The 23,747-nt window shown below is 36.9% G+C and overlaps 1 protein-coding gene across 7 annotated transcripts in view; it reads left to right on the top strand.

Annotated features, from left to right (window-relative positions):
- NLGN1 (neuroligin 1) overlaps positions 1 to 23,747 on the top strand; it is a 957,654-nt gene that overhangs the window by 919,616 nt on the left and 14,291 nt on the right. For all 7 annotated transcript variants that reach the window (XM_055125786.1, XM_055125785.1, XM_055125790.1 and 4 more), the window contains one exon: positions 20,503 to 20,715. In XM_055125786.1, coding sequence (XP_054981761.1) covers positions 20,503 to 20,715 — 213 coding nt within the window. The remainder of the gene's footprint in view (positions 1 to 20,502; positions 20,716 to 23,747) is intronic.

The following is a 23,747-nucleotide window of genomic DNA, read 5'->3' as shown; positions in this document are numbered from 1 at the left end:
GAGCCAGGAGTAACCCCTGTGCATCACTGGGTGTGACCCCCCCCCAAGAAAGAAGTTTCTTATCGGGTAAAAGTATACCCTGATAAGTATCACTTGGAAATAAACATAGAATGTGAATCACTAGCCTTTGCAGAATTTTGTATCCATTTTCAGTTCATGTCTATGTACTTTTATTCAGTATCTAAAATATGTCAAGCACTGTATATATATACATCCCCAGTAAACTAAAAAAATTTTTGACCTCAACAGGTTTACCACTAAGTGAGTGACCTTTGGAGTATGGATTTCCATCACTATCTATCTGTCAAGAGTTATGTCATTTAATGTGCTTGAGATAAATATCAATTCCATTTCATAAGGGTCTCTCAAGACCCTTCTGGAGATCTTTGTGGGTTTTTTTTTTCGCTTTTTGGGTCACACCTGGTGGTGCTCAGGGGTTACTCCTGGCTCTGCACTCAGGAATCACTCCTGGTGGTGCTCTCAGGGGACCATATGGGATGCTGGGAATCAAACCCCAGTCAGCCTTGTGCAAGGCAAATCGCCCTACCCGCTGTACCATCGCTCCAGCCCCAGTAAGAGACTATTCTTGACTTGATTCTCAGCAATCTACTTTTTACACTGACTTCTCGTCTAAATTATTCTGTCAGTACAGCAGATCAGTCTTTCCGATCTTTGATCTTTACTTACAGTTATCTGTAGGACCTCTGTGGTAGACAGCTGTCAACTAGACCAATTTGCATTCATCAATCTTCAGTCAAGCAATCTAGTTGCGATGTAAAAGAGAAGCTAAGCCAACAGACCATTACAGCTACCTCAGAAAGCCACTAACAGCCATCACAGTTGGAGTCAACTCTCCCTGTGAAAGACTGAACATTCTAATCTCCAGTATTTATTAGAGGAAATTAAACACTAAAGTCAAATCAGAATAGTAACCATCGCTGTTACTGTTCTGATTTGATCTTAGTGTCTAATCTCCTCAAATTAAGACTAAAAGTACACGTAAATCTGCCTGAAATTTTTCAGATGTACCATATATGTAAATTACCAATTCTTGAAAAAACTAATCATCTACTAGACATGTTTTTAATTTCTGTCTGTTTGTACAGTAGAAATAAGCAAACCAGACATGATGGATTCATTCAGTGTGGCTTTGTTAGTAAGTTATTGGATCACTGCACAAACAACTCAGCATTAGAGCAGGTAGAGACCAGCTTTCTAGCTCCCTCTTCAGGGATAGATGTGGAGCTCATTCACAAGTGAAGGGATGTGCAAAGAGTACTGCAGTCAAGCCTTCATTTTGCTTTAGGAGAAACGCCAACCCAAATTCTTTACCACATTCTTTTATTCTATAAAGTGCGGATACAAACTATTGTTTTGCTAGAGGCAGTCATGGCATATAAAGATAAATCCTTTCTCTGACTGCTCAATCTTCTTAAAATGTCTGTAGTCTGATAGAGAAAATGGTTCTAAACATGACTGTTTATAGATATTATCCCCAATAAATATGTATACTCAACTGTTCAACCAACATTTTTTTTAAGTTGTTTTTTCTTCTTGGGTCACACCCAGCGGGGCACAGGGGTTACTCCTGGCTCTGCACTCAGGAACTACTACTGGCGGTGCCCATATGGGAACCATATGGGATGCTGGGATTTGAACCCTGGTTGGTCAAGTGCAAAGCAAACGGCCTACCTGCTGTGCTATCACTCCAGCCCTCAACCAACATTTATTGAATCCTTACTGTTAGTTAGGAAATGTAATGGTGGCATTTTGCATAACAAAGACCAGCAATCAAAGATTAACCATCAGAATATTGGGTAGGGGGTTAGAAACAAAAGAAGACACCACAGTTCAGTGCATAAGTCAAAAAATGGACACTACAGTTTAGCATAGAAGTCCTAATTTCTAGAGACCAGTTGTAGATAGTGCCCTTCTTCTTTTTTTTTCTTTTTTTGGGTCACGACTGGGAATGCATAGGGTTCTCCTGGTTCATGCACTCAGGAATTACTTCTGGTGGTGCTCAGGGGACCATATGGGATGCTGGGAATCAAGCCTGGGTCAGCCGCATGCAAGGCAGATGCTCTGCCCGCTGTGCTATCACTCAAACTCTAGTGCCCTTCTTTTACATTACAACACCTTGACACTGATGGAGAGCAATAAACTGAGAATTGCATTTCTTTATCCATTTTCTGTAGAATATGATGTCCATGAATTGTCTACCTAATTCCCATTTTGTATTTAAACTTGGTATGTAGTATAGTAACTGTCCTGTGCTCCAATAGTCTTCCTTTGAAACAAACAGTAATATAGATCCTAAAAATAAGAGAGATTCTCTTTCCCTTTTTTAGAGCCAGATGGTAGGGGACACATTATATGAAGACAGGACCACTTAGAGCAAAAAAATTAATGCTGGTCTCTTTAACTTTTATGATACAGGAATATGGCCCTTTCCTAATATAAGACTAGATGGTTCTGTTCTTAGGACATTGACATCAGCTTTCTTTGACATGAGTCCTCAAATCAAGTACAGCTAGCTTGCATTCCCTTCAAAATTAATGTCGAATTGAATGACTACTTTATTCACTTACCTACTTTATGAAAAGTGAGTTCTAGTCTACTTAAAGGAAGGCTGAAGAAACCACAAGTCATTAGCCTGGAAATACTTTTGATGAAAGACACATTTTCTATTGAATTATGTTTAAAACCAGGAGAGTTTTCGTTCACTTTCCTTTTTTGCTTAGTTATTTTTCTCTCCTCTGATTGTACCTTTGTATTATAAGAAGGTAACTGCTGTGTTTCATTGTCACAAATGGGTCATGCATTTGTTCAACTATATGACCTCTAGAAAGGAGAAGATTATATTACCAGGGAATAGAAGGAGGTTTTATAGGCTGGGTGATTTGTTAAAGTAGAAGAGAAGAAAGTAAAGCTTGTGGAAAAGAGATGCTTAGAAGATCAGAAAAAGTCATTTTAGGTTGTTACTATAGATGAATATATAATTTTTTTAAATCACCCATAATGGTACATTTATTTGTCAAAACTTAAGTGTTCACCTTTTATCAAGACAAAGTATTTATTTCTTATTGTCATTAACTCACTAGGTGACCTGAAAGTCTCATTAATTCACTAGGGCTATTATTTCATTAAATGAATATATGAATATATGCAAATCCCTAACGAAGTTCCCAACATAGTGTGAGGTTCCTTTTTTTATTTTTTGTATTTGAGTCACCATTTAATACACAGTTACAAAGCTGCTATGATTAGGTTTCAGTTATACAGTGTTCCAACCCCCATCCCTCCACCAGTGTACATTTCCCAGCACCAGTGTCCCCAGTTTCCTTCCCATCACCCCAACCCCACCCCCAGCCTGCCTCTATCACTATGGCAGGCTCTCACTCTCTCTCTCTCTCTCTCTCTCTCTCTCTCTCTCTCTCTCTCTCTCTCTTTCTCTCTCTCTCTCTCTCTCTCTCTCTCTCTCTCTCTCTCTCTCTCTCTCTCTGGCTCTCTCTCCCCCCTTTTGGGCGTATGGTTTGCAATACTGATACCGGGAGCTTATCGTATTTGTTCCTTTACCTACTTTCAGTACACAGTTCTTACCCAGAGCGAGCATTTCCACCATTGACATAGTGGTACCCTCTCTGTCCCAAATGTCTTCTCCCCTAGCACCGGAGACAGATAGAATAGGAATAAGATATCATCTCACACCACAGAGACTTGCACAAATCAAAAAGAACGAATAATCAGTGCTGGCACGGATTAGGGGAGAAAGGGATTCCTGTTCATTGTTCAGGGGAATGCTGACTGGTTAGCAATAATGGCATTCCTCAAAAAACTAGCAAATGACCTTGTGATCCAGCAGTACCACTTCTGGGAATAAACCTGGTGCCACAAAGTAAACAGCAGATGTTCATTGCAGCACTATTCACAAGAGTGTGAGGTTCTTAATAAATCCTTTTTATATTACATAGGACTAGTCACTAATATTATTTCTTGCCTTATGTCAGGTCAGACATTGATAAATAATGCAATCAGTTTATACTCTGAAAATGCCATTTATATATTGTATGTATATATGTACATATGTGTAGTTTATTAAATATAATACATATTGGATTCTTTTGAGTTGTACTCATTCTCTCTGAATCAGGGGGTTATTTTGTGATGAGAGCAAAGGATGGTAAAAAAAGAGACATCAATGAGAATATGATGCAGAAAAACATTAATATAGCCAAGAAAAAAGAACTAAATGTGCACTGGCATAAATGCAAGCCTGGAGGAATCTCAGGAAAAGTTAAAAAATAACAAAAAATAAAAGTCTTCCCTATGTGGATCCAAAAGACTTAAGAATAAAGAGAGACAGGGAGGTTATATTAGTGAAGCTGACATTGAGTTGAGTTTGAGAAGTTAACATTCTTTACTTCTGATCATAAATAATTTAGAAGAAACCTCTGGCCCACCTCTTGGAAAGGAGTAGTTATGACTTAGGATATATAGATAATCAAATATTGATAACCTCTTCTACTCTGAGAGTGCAACTGATTCCTCCTGGTAAGATTTTTCTAGGAAGATTCTAACATGCTCTTTTTATTAAGAAAGGAATATTTTTTGCTTGTTTTACTACTGAATTCAGCCTGACTATACTATCTCAGCTCAGCTTAATTTTAAAGCAAGGCTTTCTCTACTGTTATCCAGGCACTTGCAACTGGAGTTGACCTATTTTGTTATTAGTGATTTCTTGAGTTTCTTGAGATATTTGTTGGAATTTTTCATCTGTGATGAAAAGAATATCAACCATATCTAATTTAATTTCAAAAGGAAATTGTACCGGGCCAGAAAGATAGTCTAGGGGGCAAGTTTTGATTGCCTTTCAAGCACGTGTCAAACCAAGTTCCACCTGCAGCACCTCAGATGATCACCTGAGTAATACCAGGACTGATTCCCTAAGCACACAGCCAGGAGTAAGCTCTGAGAGCCATCAGGTGTGACCCCAAAAGAAAACAAGTGAAAATGAAATTGTACAAAAGGAAAAAAATTCAGTTTTGTAATTAAAATATTCACCAAAATGTGGTTAGTAAATGACAAGCTTTCAATATATATTTAATAACATATCAGTTTTTAACAAGCAATATGTCAATAATATTTTATCTTTGTAAGAATGGTGGGCTTCCGGGGCTGGAGTGATAGTATAGTGGGTAGGGCGTTTGCCTTGCATGTGGCTGACTCAGGTTTGAATCCCAGCATCCCATATGGTCCCCTGAGCACTGCCAGGAGTAATTCCTGAGTGCATGAGCCAGGAGTAACCCCTGAGCATCGCCAGGTGTGACCCAAAAAATAAAAAAAAAAGAAAAGAATTGTGGACTTCTTGATCATCTAGGAAGAGTTTAAGCCAGTTAACATACGATGCAACGCTGACAATTGACCATATCTAATAACTTGTAGGGACATCTATCAATTGCCACTAACAAAATAGGCTCCTTTCTGTCAATATAAAAATACACCCCGGCAGATGGTCTACCTTGCACCACAATAATTTCCTTAATGTGAGGTGACTCTGCTTCCAGTCAACCCAATGCAACCTGGCCAAAGCTGATCTTTTGCAAGATAGCTGTGAGTCTCTCCTTTTAAATAAGGTCCCAAAGTTCTTTGCATGATCCACACTATTACTCTTCCGGTAAGTAACAGGATGATAAAGTATTTTCATCAGAATGTATAACATTCCTTTTGCTATAATTGAATTTATTAAAATAAATTGCAAATTAAGATATTGTAACGGTTTTGATCAACAAATATCCATCTACATTATGTGGCTATCCATTTACAGAGAGGTTGGAGAATGATACTATACAACTTAAACAAAAAGTGAATTAGATTATTTTCCCTGGAGAGTAAAATTTCCCTTGAAAATTCTGCCAGAGAAATCTGCCAGATGTTTTCCATCTTCTCTGACTGAAGCAAAAAACAAACAAACAACAAACTGGCTTAAATTACATTGATATTTCAGTTCTAAAAAAAAATTTCTTGGCAAAGAGAATAATAAAATTAATTCATAAGAAACGTCCTCCCTTACTTTAAAGTTAGATCAATTTTACAGTAATATTAACTATTTTATTGCTTCACATTTTGTTTTATTTTTAAAATGAATGATTTTTTTTATCTAAAAGAGGCAATGTCACATTGAGATGGGAATTTACCCTTATTTTAAAAACAACTTTGGCACTTTAAAGATAATTTGTAAATAAAATTCTAGATTTTTAAATATAAGAAACCTTAATAAAGGTTTATAAAATAGGGCTCACCTTATTTTTGTTGTTGTGGGAAATTGTTTCATATGAGTATATCTTTATTTGTCATAAATGAACCATTTGTTTTCAGCAGCAAAAGTCAAGAGAATACTTTTATCAACAAACTTTTGCCATAAAATTCCTGTAACACAAAATACCCTTCCAGAGAAATAGTTTATGAGACAAAATAACATTATTAATTGTTTGAGTAAAAGAATCCACAACTTTCTTCTTATCCTTTTTGATGATAAGAAGTTAAAAAAAAAGAAATCTTGATTTCTTGCCAGTTGTATGACTTTAGATTATGTATTTTATCTATAAACCTCCATTGTCTCCTCTTAAAACTGTGATTTTACTGGTTATGAAAGTTTCTCCTATCCCTAACATGTTATAGAAATCCTTATAATACTTAAGATAATAAGTTCTCAAATGTGAATCTTCACTAAAATACATTTGGGAATTTGTTAAAAGTACAGATTGCAAGCCCAGAGTTTGTGGGTCCCCCCCCTAGCAATTCTGATTCACCAGGTAGAGTTTATGGAACCTTTTTTTTTTTTTTTTTGCTTTTTGGGTCACACCCAGCGATGTTCAGGGGTTACTCCTGGTTTTGCACTCAGGAATTACTCCTGGCAGTGCTTGGGGGACCATATGGGATGCCGGGGATCAAACCCGGGTCGGCCGCGTGCAAAGCAAACGCCCTACCCGCTGTGCTATCGCTCCGGCCCCTATGGAACCTTTTTTAAACAATCTCTCCATATGTTCAGTGATTGCAAGAAAGTCCAATCATATACCTAGGTAATACTAGTGGAGTTATGCCTTATTAAACTTTTGTACATTTAATAATTAGCAGAAAGTCCCTTATATAGGTGCCTTCTATAAAATAAAACTAGGTGCCTTGTATAAAATAACATAACACAAGAGTGACACCCAAAGACAGTAGATAGAAGGGTCAGGAAGATTGCTCCATAGTAGGAAGCCTGCCTCACAAGCGGGCGGGAGAGGACAGCTGAGATAGAGAAGGAATCACTAAGAAAATGATGGTTGGAGGAATCAGTTGGGATGGGAGATGTGTGCCAAAAGTAGATAAAGGACCAAATATGATAACCTCTCAGTATCTGTATTGCAAGCCATAATGCCCCAAAGTAGAGAGAGAGTATGGGGGATATTGTCTTCCATGGAGGCAGTGGGAGGGTTGGAAAGGTGGGAGTGTACTAGGGATATTGGTGGTAGGGAATGTGCACTGGTGGAGAGATAGGTGTTTGATCATTGTGTGATTGTAACTCAGACATGAAAGCTTGTAACTATATCTCAGGGTGAATCAATTAAAAAAAATACTAGGTGCCTGTTGAATTATCACAGGTTATCTGAGTCTCAAAGTGAAAGAAGGGATAGTTTTAACAGTGGGATGATAAACTATAAACATCAAAGGTACATATTTCCTGGTAGCTATTAATTGATTCTTGTAAGGTTAACAATCTTTTTTTTTTTCCTTTTTGGATCACACCTGGCAGTGCTCAGGAATGACTCTTGGCGATAATCTGGGGACCATATGGGATCCTGGGTATCTAACCTGGGGTTGACCACGTGCAAGGCAAACGCCCTACCCACTGTGCTATATAGCTCCAGCCTCAAAGTGACCAATCTTAAGTACCTTTTCTTCAGTATACTTACTCTCCAATCATCAACATAAAAGATAAAACAAATCTCTGTACCTTTTTTTTTTTTTTTTTTTTTTTTTTTTTTTTTTTTGCTTTTTGGGTCACACCTGGCGATGCACAAGGGTCACTCCTGGCTCTGCACTCAGGAATTACCCCTGGCGGTGCTCAGGGGGACCATATGGGATGCTGGGAATCGAACCCGGGTCGGCCGCGTGCAAGGCAAACGCCCTACCCGCTGTGCTATCACTCCAGCCCCTGTACCTTTTTTTTTTTAAGTGGCATCATAACATGGTGTTCTTCTCAGTCTAAAAAAATTAAGTACTAACTCTTTACATTGTTGGAAAACCAAGCTGTCACTTCAACCCACCAGCAGCTGTCTCTCACACCACCCCTGTCACACGTCACCCTTTCTTCCTGCAGCTGGATTCCACCACAGGATCTGGGGCGTTTGCCTAGGTACACAGTTTGTAACATCAGTCTCTGTGCCTTCTGATCTTAAATTCTTCCTCCTATCACCACATGTTTATTAATACAAAAGTTCATTTCACTTTTTCTTGAATAGCTAATTGCCTGGCAGCCAACATCCTTCTGTGGCATTGCAGGTCAAATCTACTGAAAAGGACAGAGACTTCAAGCTGGAAAATATAATGCTTCGTGAAAACTGCACCCAGGACAGGACCTCACACTTGTCACCCAGACGTGAAAGATTTATTTTCAATTACAAATCTGAGCTTAATGTGAGGGCACCCTGGGGGAGATTCAGATCACTGCTTCTTCTAAATTGACCTTCTACTTGTTTCAATATTTCCTTCTCTATTGAACAGCATCCCCTGACCCTCTGAACTGAAGATCCATATTAGTGACTGCAGGAAAGTGCTGGGCTAGGGAAACTTTTAAGAAATTCCTTTTACTGAAGGCCAAGTTATTCAGTATATTTGAATAATTTTTCTTTGGTGAGCCTTCACTGGTTAGCACAGCAATAGATTTAGGGTTTTGGAAAATACTTTCAGTGGTTTGTGAGGGCCAATATTGCTGTGTGTTAAGCTAGAGTACAAATCAAACATGTATTTATACACATATATACATACATACTTACATATGTACATACATACATATGTAATTCATAGATACGTTTAGAGAAATAAATATGCTCATTAAAATTGTCGGTATTAGGGGAATATATTATTACCATCTAATTAAGATCTGTCATATGTCCCTTTGGGATTGGTAAAGAAGTTGACTGGATACTTCCTTAAGGTGTATTATATAGGTTATTATATAGAATTAGTGATTTGCTTCAGGATATTTTAGGTCCCCTTTCTAATGCCTTTATCTATACTTAGCAGCTGCTCCAAAATGAATACCATATGGACCTAATCTAGAGTTTTAAGAAATACTAATTGAAACTTCCTACAAAATGTTGATATTTGTTTTTAACAACTTTGTAATTTAAAATTTGGGAGGAGAAACTTGGATTACCATTCAGCTTTCATCAGATATGGCAGCATGGAGCAAAAGCTTGGTGTGGTATAATTTTTTCTACTATGACCAAAATTTTTCCTTCACCTACATCTGTTTCTAAACCACTTCTTGGAATAAACTTATATCACTCATGACTTTTTACCTAAGTATTACCCTAATGACTATGGCTAATTGTATCAACTTACATGAGCTAATTATGATAATTTGTAGTTCCTTAGTCATTGTGTTTATGTAATATCATGAATGATGCCAGATTTTTGGCTTATCCCTTAGTATAGTGTATTCTAATCCTACGTGCTATGCATCAAAATTAATGTTGCTGCTAAAACTTAGGAAATAACCCTGAGTACTACTGGATATGTCCCCAGAACAACAAAAACCTCATGAATTTCCTCTTGTTGCATACTTTTACTACTTGTTCACTGTATCACTGTCATCCCATTACTCATCAATTTGCTTGAGTTTGCACCAGTAACAATTCCATTATGAGACTTGTTGTTACTGTTTTTGGCATATTGAATACACCATGGGTACCTCGCCAGGCTCTGCCGTGAGGGGTGATACTCTCGGTAGCTTGTCAGGTTCTCTGAGAGGGATGGAGGAATCGAACCCGAGTTGGCCTCGTGCAAGGCAAACACCCTACCTGAGATGCTATACAACTTTTTAGTTAATCAAAATTGCTTACAAAAAGGACCTTTATTCCCATATGCATTTACTGTATAGCTAATATATGTGGACACAATACCCCTTCTAGGAACAGGGTAGAACAGACAATTACGAGTCTTAGTTGGTACATACCTACAAAAGAATATCCAAGGTAATGTGGGTATTTTATGTGAAGTACACTGCGTCTGAAGTCTAACAATAACATTTGAGCTGAGCCTTGTGCAGGAGTTAGCCCTTTAATCAAGCTAAAGTACTGCAGTTATCTGCAATGACAAGCATTTTTGATGACTTCTAAGATGGAAAGAGAACAGTTAATATTATATGGTTCTCAGAGGTTTTTGTATAGTGGAAATTCTGATTTCAAAAATATAAAGAAGGTTTTGTCTTAAGCATAGCATACATCAATAATTTTCCAAGATATTTTGGCATTCAAGTATAATACCTAGTCTTCTCAGCTGCTTGTCCTAGCATCAGAAGAGTATGGTGATAGAACTCCTGCTAGGAAATTCATTAATTTGTTATTTATTGATTTTTTTGTGGAATCAATATTTTGGGTATATTTACAGCAAACAGTAAATATGTAGTGCTTACTGAGCAAGAGAGAAGACTATACCAGGAACAATACAATATTGTAAGAGGTCAGTGGAAGATATGTGACTGAATAATTTTGGTTTTGTAGTCATATGGTACAATTTCAAGTGTTTTAAGAAAAGAGTGTCCCCCATCCTACTCATTGCTTTTATTTTATTCTAGTTACATCATTTAGGTTTTTCATAATACCAAGATTTTTTATATTTTTTCAATTCTTAAGCCATCAGAAATATTTTTACTTATATATTGTTATTGATTTGTTATTGGTGTTTGGATTGGTGGTGTGTGCATGTTTTCTTGTGTTTGTGCAATAGATTCATTGGAACTTCTTTTTATGGTGTTTGTGATACTGTGTTGCGGTGCTACATATTAGTAGTTTTACCACACATTATATGCCACTTTATTTTCCACAAATGAAATATCCCAATATCTAAATTTCAGAAATAAGCTTCGGCTTCTATTCTTTGAGATGATTAAATTCATTTTTAATTCCTGTAATAATTACTGTTTGTAATATTAGTTAATTTGGTTTTATTAAATCACTTTATAAATTTAATTAACCATAACTAATAGTAGTTTTAATTGCTTCACATAAGAAAAGATATATTCAAAAGTTACAATTCAAGGGAAGTTCAAATCCCCAACTACGTGTTAAAGATTTTTTTCCCAAAACTCTACTTTGATTGTGCTAAGGAGAGGAAAGGATGTTCGCCAGGATTCTGGGTATATATTCAACTGATGTAGACATCTTGGAGAGACTCCCCCACTATAATGGGACAATTCAGGCACCAAAATAAATAGTTATAATAAAATATGAAGTGCCATCAATAAAAAGTAAGTTTTAATGATATGAAATAAATGACTAACGGGTTGGAAGATAGTACAGTAGGTAAGGCATTTGCCTTACCTGTAGCTGACCTGATCTGCAGTACACTTTCTGATCCCCAGGATCCTGCCAGGAGTGAGTGGTGAGCACAGAGCCAGGAGTAAACCCACAGCATGGCCATGGCCCTAATAACTAAATAAGCATTAATTGAAGCAAAGGGTAACCTTTTCCTTATAGCTAATTCAACTAATAACATTATAGCAAATTTCAGATTTGCTTCACCTAAGAAACATGAACAGATTATAAAAGTAGTGGATGATAGTATGATAGAAACAGGATATTTGCATTGTCTAAACATTATCTACCTACTTTATCTTTATAATGGTAAAGGAAAATAATGGTGTCGAAATTTGGCAAAATAACAAATGCCAAGTTTGGTGGCTGTATAACAGATTTGCATGACATGATTGCTGTTATAGTACAATGAGATAAAGACTAACATTATAGTCCTTATGCTGAAAATATATAACCTGAGAAAATACTACAGACACATCGTAAATGTCTGAACATTAACATATTGGGCATGTCCTTTGCCTTATATCAACTAACCTGGGTTTTATCCCTTGCATCTCATAAGGTCCCCAAAGCCCACCAGGAGTGATCCCTGAGCACAGAATCAAAAGTAAGCACTGAGAAGTGACAAGTGTGACCCCCAAACCAATAATCAAAGTCACAGAAACGCTAAGTCACATTAAATACAAAACCTAACGTGCATTCCTCAAAAAATAACGTCAATAAAAACAAATATTGTCAAACCTTTTAATAGGAGAATTTAAGAGGAGATTTAATAGAAAATTAAAGTCAGTGTGTGAGTCCACATTTAACGTGGAGCTGGAGAAAGGAAGGAAGAAGGAGGAAAGGAAGAAAGAAGAAAGGAAATAAAGGAAAACATTGGAAGGGTACATTATAACTCTTTACTCTTTTTGAAAGATTTCTATAAACACTACGAATTCTTTTTTTTTTTTTTTTTTATTTTTTTTTTTATTAATAGTTTATTTTTAATTAGTGAGTCAACGTGAGGGTACAGTTACAGATTTATACATTTTTGTGCTCATGTTTCTCCCTTACAAAGTTTGATAACCCATCCCTTCACCAGTGCCCATTCTCCACCACCAGTAAACCCAACATCCCACCCCCCCTTCCCAGTCCCGTCTCCCCCCACCCCACCCTGCCACTATGGCAGGGAATTCCCTTTTGTTCTCTCTCTCTGGTTAGGTGTTGTGGTTTGCAATAAAGGTGTTGAGTGGCCATTGCGTTCAGTCTCTAGTCTATATTTGGCCCGCATCATCTTTCCCCCACATGACCAACAACCACATTTTACTTGCTGTTCCCTTCTCTGAGTTGCCCAGAATGAGTGAACAGCCTCCAAGCCATGGTGACAACCTCCTGGTACTTATTTCTACTATTCTTGGGTGTTCGTCTTATAGTCTATTATTCTATATTCCACAGATGAGTGCAATCTTTCTATGTCTGTCTCTCTCTTTCTGACTCATTTCACTTAGCATGATACTTTCCATGTAGATCCACTTATATGCAAACGTCATGACCTCATTTTTTCTGACAGCTGCATAGTATTCCATTGTATATATGTACCAGAGTTTCTTCAACCAGTCATCTGTTCTAGGGCACTCGGGTTTTTTCCAGATTCTGCCTATTGTAAACAGTGCTGCGGTGAACATATAAGTGCATATGTCACTTCGACTATACTTTTTGGCTTTTCTGGGATATATTCCCAGCAGTGGTATTGCTGGGTCAAATGGGAGCTCAACCTCAAGTTTTTTGAGAGTCGTCCATACTGTTTTCCAAAAGGGCTGAACTAGCCGGCATTCCCACCAGCAGTGTAGAAGGGTCCCTTTCTCCCCACATCCTCTCCAACAGCGGTTGCTTTTGTTCTTTTGGATGTGTGCTAGCCTCTAACACTACGAATTCTTAAAAGTATAAGCTTTAAAATCATTAAATCAGCCACAAAATTTTGATATAGAAAAATATAAGCAGTCTTTACTATCATATCTATTTAACTTCTCAAAACTGTCTTATAGTAATAGAAATAAAATGGACAAAGTAATGTTTTGGTCAATATATATATATGTGAAATTAGTTCAGTTTTCATTATTCTTATTACCTAGATCTTATCTCCTATCCTTCCCTCTTTTTTTATTATTTGCATCTTTCTCAAGGTTCCAATAGCATAGGATTGAAGAACACACTGGCTTTTCTTCTTAACGCATTCCACAGATGTGCAGTTAATTACTATTGCCTTTTTTTTTCTGGCCAAATTTACTCATATCGCTTATCTTTTTCTTCTTCTATATTTCCCCTATAGTCTAAAACTGTGTAATACTAATATAGCTTTGCAATTTGCTATTCAAAAGGAGTGTGCAGTCAGCACACAATATTATTTAACTATGATCACAATATTTTGACACAAAACTGCTGTTATTGCAACAACACCCAGTTAAATGTTGGGGTTGAATTTTAAGGAACTATCTATAGTTGTAACAAATACTCTTTACTCTTAATAGGAACTTAAATATTCTTATGTTAAATAATTATCCTCACTACCTTATTAACCCTTAGAGGGCAACTGTATTTCTAATTGTCTTGTTAACTACATTCTGTAGACCAGTTTTTATCTATGATCAATTTAATGCATATGGTAAATTTAACCTTATTGTCACGGTCACGGTCATCCCTTTGCTCATCCATTTGCTCAAGTGGGCACCAGTAATGTCTCCATTGTGAGACTCGTTGTTACTGTTTTTGGCATATGGAATATGCCACAGGTAGCTTGCCAGACTCTGCCATGCAGGTGAGATACTCTCGGTAGCTTGCTGGGCTGTCCAAGAGGGGCGGAGGAATTGAACCCAGGCTGGCGGCGTGCAAGGCAAATACCCTACCTGCTGTGCTTTCTGTGCATATGTTTTGCATTTTTGGTGATTTCTTAAAAAACTTTCTTCTAATTATTTTGAAATTCTGATTTCTTTTTGATAGAAATTTTGAGGAAAATGTCAAACAATTGACTAAAGTCAAATATTTTTAATATACATTAAGTAGGACTGGAATGACAGCACAGCGGGTAGGGCATTAGCCTTGCACGTGGCTGACCCGTGTATGATTCCTCCATCCCTCTCGGAGAGACAGCTGGGCAAGCTACCCCACTCGAGCAAATCAATGAACAGTGGGATGACAGTGCTACAGTGCATATATTAAGTAAATTTTATTTGATATCAATACAATATTGTTTATATATAAACTATAAATTTTATAAATATTAATAAATTTACTATATATTTATTATATAAAATATATACTACACATTTTACTATATGTTAAGTCTTCTACTGAAGAAACAGTTCGCAAGGGAAAGGTGCTTATTTTGAATGCAGCAGATGTGGGTTCAATGACCAAAACTACATATGTTCCCCTGAGACACACCAGGAGTGATCCCTAAACAGAGTCAGGAATAATCCCTAAGCATAGCTGGATGTAGTCCCTAAATCAACAAAAAAGTATACACAAAATCTTTGTGTGTGACAAATAAAGGTCATTTTATAAGGCATTATATTTGTCTATGTATAAAAAAAATTGCTATCTTTTTAAATTTAAATTTTACTAAAAAATTAAATTTTACTAAAATTTATAGGGTCATTACTATTATTTTCTATTTTGTTAGAAAACTAAGTGTTAAAAAATCTACTGACATTCATGCTGAGAACAATTTGAGTTAAACAATGTAATTTATTTTCTCTTCAAAGCCCTTTAAAAGGGTAGCTATCTCTTTTTCACTTTTTTTGTGAGATCAGTTATTCAGGAAGCACAGGAGTTTTGTCAGTTTTGATTTTAGGCCAGTAATACAGAATTGAGACAAGTATGCAATAGTCTAGTTCAGGGACTGTTAAATAAATTTTACTTCAAGTGCAGACTGAAAAGTCTGAACATTAGGATGAATTATAAAGGAACTGGTGCTGGAACTGGAGTTGGAGATTACTTTTTTCTCATTATCTTCTGCCAACTGTTGTAATGGGAACAGTTCAAATGTTTCAGAGCTAAATAGTGGGTTGCCCCACTCCAATATTATCTATATTCAGGAGCAATTAGTTAAAATAAATTATTTAATCCAAAATGGGGCAAGGTGTCACAGAATGTTAAAATTGATATAACATAGATGTATCAGTCTCGCCTGTGCATTCTGGAAACAGTGAAAACATTGGGAGTTTGGGGTGTGAAAAGACAGAAATTGATTGCTGTTTTCTTTCCCTGCCTCTAAGAGACATAACCTGTTCTCACCATTTTGTGACTCCATATCCAGCTTTCAGGAAATGACTTAATCCCAAGTCAGTTTGTTTTCCCCAAATATTAGCCATTAAAAGGTACATTACCTAACTAGTAGCATAAATGCATGCACCAAAATATATTATTTTTAGGAATTTCAGTTACAACAATTTGAAATAACAGCTCCATTTCAGAGCAAGTTTTCCCCTAAGGAATATGTACCAAAGGGATATTATTTTCACTTGACGCTTTATTGCCTTCTAAGAAAAATTTAGACAGTAACTTTCCAGAGAACAGAAAATCATGGAAGCTGACTAGAGATAATGGGTAATTAAGAGATATTGTATGTATGATTTCTTTCTGTACATAGGTTTAAAATTGTCCTATTCAAATATTTTTTTTTATTTTCTTAGTGAAGCAATATTACTTTCATTGAAAATAATTTATTCACATATATGTGAGGGGAGAGAAAGTGAGATATAGGTGTTCAAGAGAGAGTACGGGCTTCTCCAGATTAAGAAAGAAGCATGGGAGAGGTTGTTGGGGTCTTTGGGGAGAGGAGATAGGTATACTGATAATGGATGAAGTATCAGAATCATGTGCAGTGAGAAAACATTATAAATATTATTGTAAACCATTTAATCTCAATTAAAACAAGAGTGAGAAGAAGAGAGAGCGAGGGAGAGAGAAAGAGAAAGTGAAAGGGAGAGCAGAGGAGAGAGAGAGAGAGAGAACAAGAAGGCTTCCATTTTGTCCCTATGACTTTTTTTTTAATCTGTGAGCCTCTATTTCAAAGTTGTTAGTGGAGATAAAATTACACAGGCTCTTAATTAAAAAGTTAGTATTTTTAAAGAAAAAAAGAGTGAGAGAGACAGAGAGAGAGAGAGAATGCACACAAGTTTGAAAAGCCCTTAAGGGATCCTCAACTGGCTCTTAAGAGTTTAAACACAATTCCCAGAATCTTCACCAAAGCCTTCCCAGGTCCCACATTTGACTCTCACACATTACAAGAGGCATTTAAAAAAAATAAATAAATTTTGTACTGCGGCTTACTGAACTCTTACTGAAAGGGTTGCCCACTTTACACTTTACCACTTTTCAGCATCACCTTCTCTTCCCTCCACCATAGTCCTTGCCTGCCCCTGTCTTTTCTCCAGGGCACCTCTCTACCTCCCCACACCCAGGTGACATCTCCTACTGAAGACCGGTTCTTGATGGTTCTTTGTTTCTATTGTCTTGGGGCATGTGTTATTTAATTGTTATATTTCTGTGTATCCCTCATATCAGAGAGAGGCTTCTGTGTCAAGTCACTCCCTCTGACACAAATTTTACTCAACATACTTTCCAGATCCATTCATTTAACAGAAAATTGCTTTCTTTTATCTTCTCTCATGGCCAAGTATATTCCATTGTGTATATGTGTATAGTTTCTTTATCCAGTCATCTATTCCTGGATAGGTACCTGGTTTTTTTTCCCACAGACTTTGGCTATTGTGGATAGTGCTACATGGAACATAGGGGTGCAGTTGTCTTTTCTCCCATTGATACCTGTCAAAAAGAACAGAAATAACCCATGTTGGCATGGATGTGACATAAAAGAAACCCTCATTTTTTGCTGGTGAGGGTGTTTACTAGTCGAGCCTTTCTGGAATACATAATGGACATTTCTTTAAAAAGTAGGAATTGAGCTTTCATTTGATTCAGCAATTCCACTTCTTGGAATGTGCCCCACAGCCTCCAAGTCAAAATGGAGAAATTTCATGCATTAAAGCCAATCTGGCATTAACTGACTTCACAATGACAGTTTCCACAGGGATTTATATTCCCTGTGAAAAGAGGAGCATCTTGGCTTTCACAATCTTATCAAGATATTTAGATTTCCCCATGGAAAGAGGAAATATTTATAAAATATTTATATTTCCCTGTGGAATGAGGAGCATCTTGGCTTTCACAGTCTTTATCAAGATATTTAGATTCTTCTTAGCTTCTTTTCTGAAGTGTCCACCCTTCTCAAGGCAGAAGCTTAGATTTCTGCATCTGGGTGGTGCCTCTGTTTAAGCATTTCCAAAGAGCTCAGTTTTTGCATGTCAAAAAAAAAAAAAATCAGAAGGATGTGGCCTCAGGCCTTTGGGCTATTTCCCAAAAGCTCTTTACCAAGGCTTACAGGACCCACCTGCCTGCAACACTCCTACCCCTAGGCATTTCACTTCCTTCCATCCTTAAGGGTATTGAGGTGAAGGTCTGTCTGCTATAAATTTGCATACTGATAAAAGGACAGACCCTGCCTAGGAAAGGTGTGAAATTTCATGCTAATTTAGAGCCCAAGCACTGTCACTGTATCACTGTCATTGTTGCTCAAGGAATTGCTTGAGCGGGCACCAGTAACATCTCCATGTGAGACTTGCTGTTACTGGTTTTGGCATATCGAATATGCCATGGGTAGCTTGCCAGACTCTGCAGTGGGGGCGAGATACTCTCGGTAGCTTACCGGGCTCTCCAAGAAGGGCGCAGAAATTGAACCCGGCTGGGCTGCGTGCAAGGCAAACATCTTACCTGCTGTGCTATCACTCCAGCCGGTTGCCAGGAAATAGTTTATTAATAGTTAATTCTCATTTCAGAATTGCCAATCTGAAAGAGAAATCATACGGATTAGAAGATGAGAAAAAGAAAACATACAAAAAGAAAACATAGGGATTAGGCCCAAGGTAAAAAACTTTTCCAGGAACAAGGAGAGTAGAGCGTTCGCGGAACAAAACCATACCTTTGTTCCTTTCTTTTGCGTGCTGGTTGATTTCTGCATTTCCTATCCACAGTTAAGAAAATGTTCAAAGTTACAAAGCACAACTTAGCTTTTAGTGTTGAGACTTTTTAAAGAAGATTCCATGTCTTTGATAGATTCACAGAAAGAGAATGACAGATGGAGTTGGGTTTATCCTGGAGAGAGAAAACCAATTTAGAAGGTCCATTGGCTGCATGAGAGCCAAGTGGTGCAGGTGCTGCCAAGGAAGGCAGAGTTGGGAAGGGTCTTCTTTCAAACTTGGTCTTTGTTCCTGCTGGAACTCCACTCTGATGCTGGGTCCAACCTTCTCTGGTCTGGGCCAGCTGAGCCTCAAGGGTTAATCCGATTAAAGGAAGGAATTGAAGGTTCTCCAGTAACTTCCTTCAGGCCCTTTCTGTAGGGCAGGGCCCAGTCTCCTCAGGGTTTGTTGCTGGAGAAGGTTTTAGCAGGTCTTGCTTTCCGGACCCACAGATTGTGTCAGTCTTAGGACTAGTGGCTTTAATACTTCCCAGAAATTCCATTGCCATGATTTGTGTGTGTGTGTGTGTATGTGTGTGTGTGTGTGTGTGTGTGTGTGTGAGAGAGAGAGAGAGAGAGAGAGAGAGAGAGTGAGAGAGTGTGTGAGAGAGAGAAAAAGAGAGAGTATGTGTGTGTGTGTGTTTGTGTGTGTGTGTGTGTGTGTGTGTGTGAGAGAGAGAGAGAGAGAGAGAGAGAGAGAGAGAGAGAGGAGTGCATTTCCCTGTTCCCTGTCTAGCTGCCTACACCAGTCTAAGCAGTATGTTCCTATTATAACTGAGTATTTTCAAAAGTGATGCTGTTGATAGACAATAGACGTGTTTGAGTTTGGGAGGCTGAGTGACAAACTGGAAGGATTTAACAATAATAAGGAGAAAAAGAGCATCAAGAATGTATCAATGAAGAAGAGGGAAGGCAAAGAGACTGAATGCAGAGGAAAAGAAGCTACCTAGGCTTGGTAACTAAATGATTGGGAGTTTTAATTATCTCACATTTTTTCCAGTTGAAATTTTAGCTGGAGACACAAGATACTAACCTCACAATTTTAAATTTTCTTACATTTAATATGTATATTTAGCTAGCTGTTTTTCGGGTTCAAGTTCCAAATCTCTAGAAGGTGTGCCTTGTTCTTATTCAGTCTCATGATTGTAGGACTGACTCTTTAATGTTCAGTATGTTTTCATTTTGAAGTATTTATCAGTTTGTCTCAGAGCCAACTACAGTTGTCTGTATCCAGGCAGCAGTATTGATAAACAGAGATCATTTTCTACTTTATAGGGCAAATATATATATTGTGAATTCTAATATATGTAATCTGTATAAATATATTGATACACAGTCTCACTTCCAGATTTTAAACACTGTAAGCAAACATTCAAATCGCTCCTCTTGCTCCAAAAGAACATTTATCTACAGTACAAAATCATTGACACTATACATTATTGACAATCTAGATGTTAGCACAAATATAAATGTTGCATTTTCCCATTTCTAGGTCCCTCCTTGAATATGCTAAGTTACTTTCATAATAAGAAGCATTCCAGGTAACTTGGCCTCTGGAATGTATCCCTTGATAAAGAACATCCTTCACAAAGGGAGACAATCTGAATTTGCTCATTCTCTTTATCTCTTCTCTGTTACCAGGATAACTTGGGAAATATTGAAGAAGATAAAGACTGTTTTTCAGATTTTAGTCTCTACTATTCTATTTGAAGTTATCTTATTCTGGTGGGAAGTTACGTTTTATTAAAAACAGGGCCATACTGACTTTGATGCACACTGGCTTGAAATATATTTTAATTTGATGTCTATTTTCTGTACGTCAGTTCGAAAAGGCATTAAGGTGTTTTTGTCATTTATGTTTTCCAGGATTTTTGAGCACAGGAGATCAGGCTGCAAAAGGAAACTATGGACTCCTTGATCTCATACAGGCTTTAAGATGGACTAGTGAGAACATTGGATTCTTTGGTGGTGACCCCTTAAGAATCACTGTTTTTGGATCTGGCGCTGGGGGTTCATGTGTCAATCTGCTGACTTTATCCCATTATTCTGAAGGTAACCGTTGGAGCAATTCAACCAAAGGTATTATGCAGGTTGCAAATTTTGACAATTTTGGTGTCTGCATGCCACCACCATCAGTAGTATGTGATGCTTTGTATATATTTCTTTGTTCAAACTGTGTTAGGTTGAACTTAATAACCATTCAAAACTTTGCTTCTTCAAATTTTCAATGCATGTTTAAAATATTGTCAAATTCTTTGTCTCCTGTTAGAGCCTGATAAGGATGCCCTTTCAAGCACACTTCAGAATAGTTAGCATTACACATACTTTTCTTTCCTCCAAAGGAAAATCAAAGAAGTCCACAATTCTGTCAGCTCTGTTTACTCGGTAATCAAAATCAAAGACAAGTAGGTTGTTGTTGTTGTTGATGTTTTAATGCAGGGATTCTGTAATAGATGTTCACAGCAATAGACATTTAACAATCTTTAAAAACAAGATGATAGAAAGTAGTTGTAGGTTAGGTTGTCTAGAAATGTGATTTTTCTTTTGCTTGTCTGAATAGAGAATGGATGATTGATTATTTTTGCATGCATGATCCAAAATTGTCAAAGAATCATGAGCACTAGTAGAGCTTTTGAGTAAAAAGAAAAATACATTTGAATTTGTGCTTTTTCTATTTCAAACCCCAAACTATTATTTTTAACTCTCTAAGCTTTGCAAAGCATCCTAGAATACTAAAGTTGCTTCAATCCATGAAATATTTTTTTTGTCTCATTTTTTGGTGTTGACACCCATTTTCCGAAATACCACCCAACACTCATAGTGTTATTTTTTATAGACTCCTATTTTTGGGTGACTTTAGGTACCATTTCTGATTGCATTTTTAGTGTGGAATATCCACAAGAACAGACTGCATTCTTTCTCTTACACGGATGAAATTGGAGATAGAGAACATACATAGGTCCTTGTATTTTCTTTTCTAACTGTAATTTTATAAAAATTTAGTAGGTACACACTGCTAGGTATGTTTAATGAGGTATATTTTATCTGTAACACTGAATTTTATTATATGGACAACAGAAATAGAATTACCTATTTATATCAAAATACAAGAAGTGAACAATTTCAGTACAGTCCAGCATCAAAGTAAAGAGATTTTGGGAATAACAAGTAAAGAGATTTTGGGAATCATACATTATTGTGACTTAAGTCATACACAATGTTTATATACATTTTGATTTATAATAGTCCAGTTCTAATCAGGATAACAAAATGACATATATAAAAAACATTTCTAATTCTATAGAAATTCTGGCTTATAATGAAATGACCATTTTAAATTAATAAAAAATGAATTTTTGAATTGAAAAGTAAAGTATTATAGTCTGAGGGCTTTACTAATATTCATATTTATCTAGGTTAATTTTAGGCAGCATGCAGATTTTAGGGTCATTTGATCTTAAATGTTTTGATTTGTGTTGTTTTTCTAAGACGTTTTCTAAATATAAAGCAAAAAACAGCTCCAAAAAACATCTTAATTAGTAGCTAGTATAAAATCCACAATATTAGCTAGCAGTGGTGGAAGAAGAAGAAGGAACAAAAGGTTAAAACATTTTTGATAATGAACAAAATAAGAAAGAGAAAATCAAGGAAGAAATAGTAGCATCAAGTAATGAAATAAATAAAATTAATCAATTAGCTAGCATTGTTATGCATTAATCAATATGGTAATCAGTGACTAATGGCTGTTCAAATAGTTGAAAATAGAACATTCTGTATCACTCTTTCAAGAACACTGTCCATTTGAATCAAAAGTATAGCCTTTATACTCGATCTAATCCTCAGTCTAAGTACATAGCAAATTTACCAAATTTAAACAAGAGATACTCGGATCTTTGATCTCTTTGGGTTAATTTTCTCTCCAATAAAGACATAATTTATATTTGTCAGTAGACAATCACATATTATATACACATGGCAAGCACTCCCACTAATGATGAAATACATTGTTTGCCCAATATCTTCTGAAGCATTTATCAGTCTACATTTAGTATGATGTATATATTTCCCTCTAAAATCTTGTTTAATATGTATTGAATGATGAATTAATTGTTGATGTAACATGACTTGTAATAGTGTTGTTTTTGCTTTTTGTTGTACAAATGTACTACCCTTTGGCCAAAAGTCCTCCACTACTGTCTTTATATTCAATCAATGCCATTATGCCATGGAGTTTCATCACTGTCATCCTGTTGCTCATCGATTTGCTGGAGCAGGCACCAGTAACATTTCCATTGTGAGACTTGCTGTTACTGTTTTGGCATATCGAATACGCCACGGGTAACTTGCCAGGCTCTGCCGTGCAGTCGAGATACTCTTGGTAGCTTGCCGGGCTGTCAGAGAGGGACGGAGTAATTGAACTCAGGTTGGCCACATACAAGGCAAACGGCCTACCCGCTGTGCTATTGCTCCAGCCCGTTGAGTTCCATACACACACACATACACACACACACACACACACACACATATAAACATTCACTAGGTTTTAGTTATAAATCATTTAATCAATAAAATAGTTCTCTGGGGCTGGAGTGATAGCATAGCGGGTAGGGCGTTTGCCTTGCGCGCGGCCGACCCGGGTTCAAATCCCAGCATCCCATATGGTCCCCCGAGCACGGCCAGGGGTAATTCCTGAGTGCAGAGCCAGGAGTAACCCCTGTGCATCGCCAGGTGTGACCCAAAAACCAAAAAAAAAATAAAAATAAAAATAAAAAATAAAATAAAATAAAATAGTTCTCTGATCAAATGTTGACAAATTGTCATTCTATTTATATTTGTTAGCTTGTTTTATTTTTGGGATACACCCAGTGATGCTCAGAGCTTATTCCCCACTCAGTGATCAGGGGTTACCACCCATGGTGCTTGTGGGAACATAGGAGGTGCTCAGGATCAAACAAAGTTCACTTTATGCAAGGCAAGCACTTTCAGTCCTGTAGCATCTCTGTTGCTAGGTAGTCTTTCTATTTTAAAAACAATTATCTATGTTAAGGCCAGAAAGGCAGTACAGACAGTAAAGCTGATTCTTTTCTTGCAGTTGATCCCAGTTTGATCCC

The sequence above is a fragment of the Sorex araneus genome, chromosome 2 (assembly GCF_027595985.1).
Source record: "Sorex araneus isolate mSorAra2 chromosome 2, mSorAra2.pri, whole genome shotgun sequence".
Classification (NCBI taxonomy): Eukaryota; Metazoa; Chordata; class Mammalia; order Eulipotyphla; family Soricidae; genus Sorex; species Sorex araneus.
Note: the sequence above shows the minus strand (reverse complement) of the source record. Positions and strands in the feature narration are given on the sequence as shown.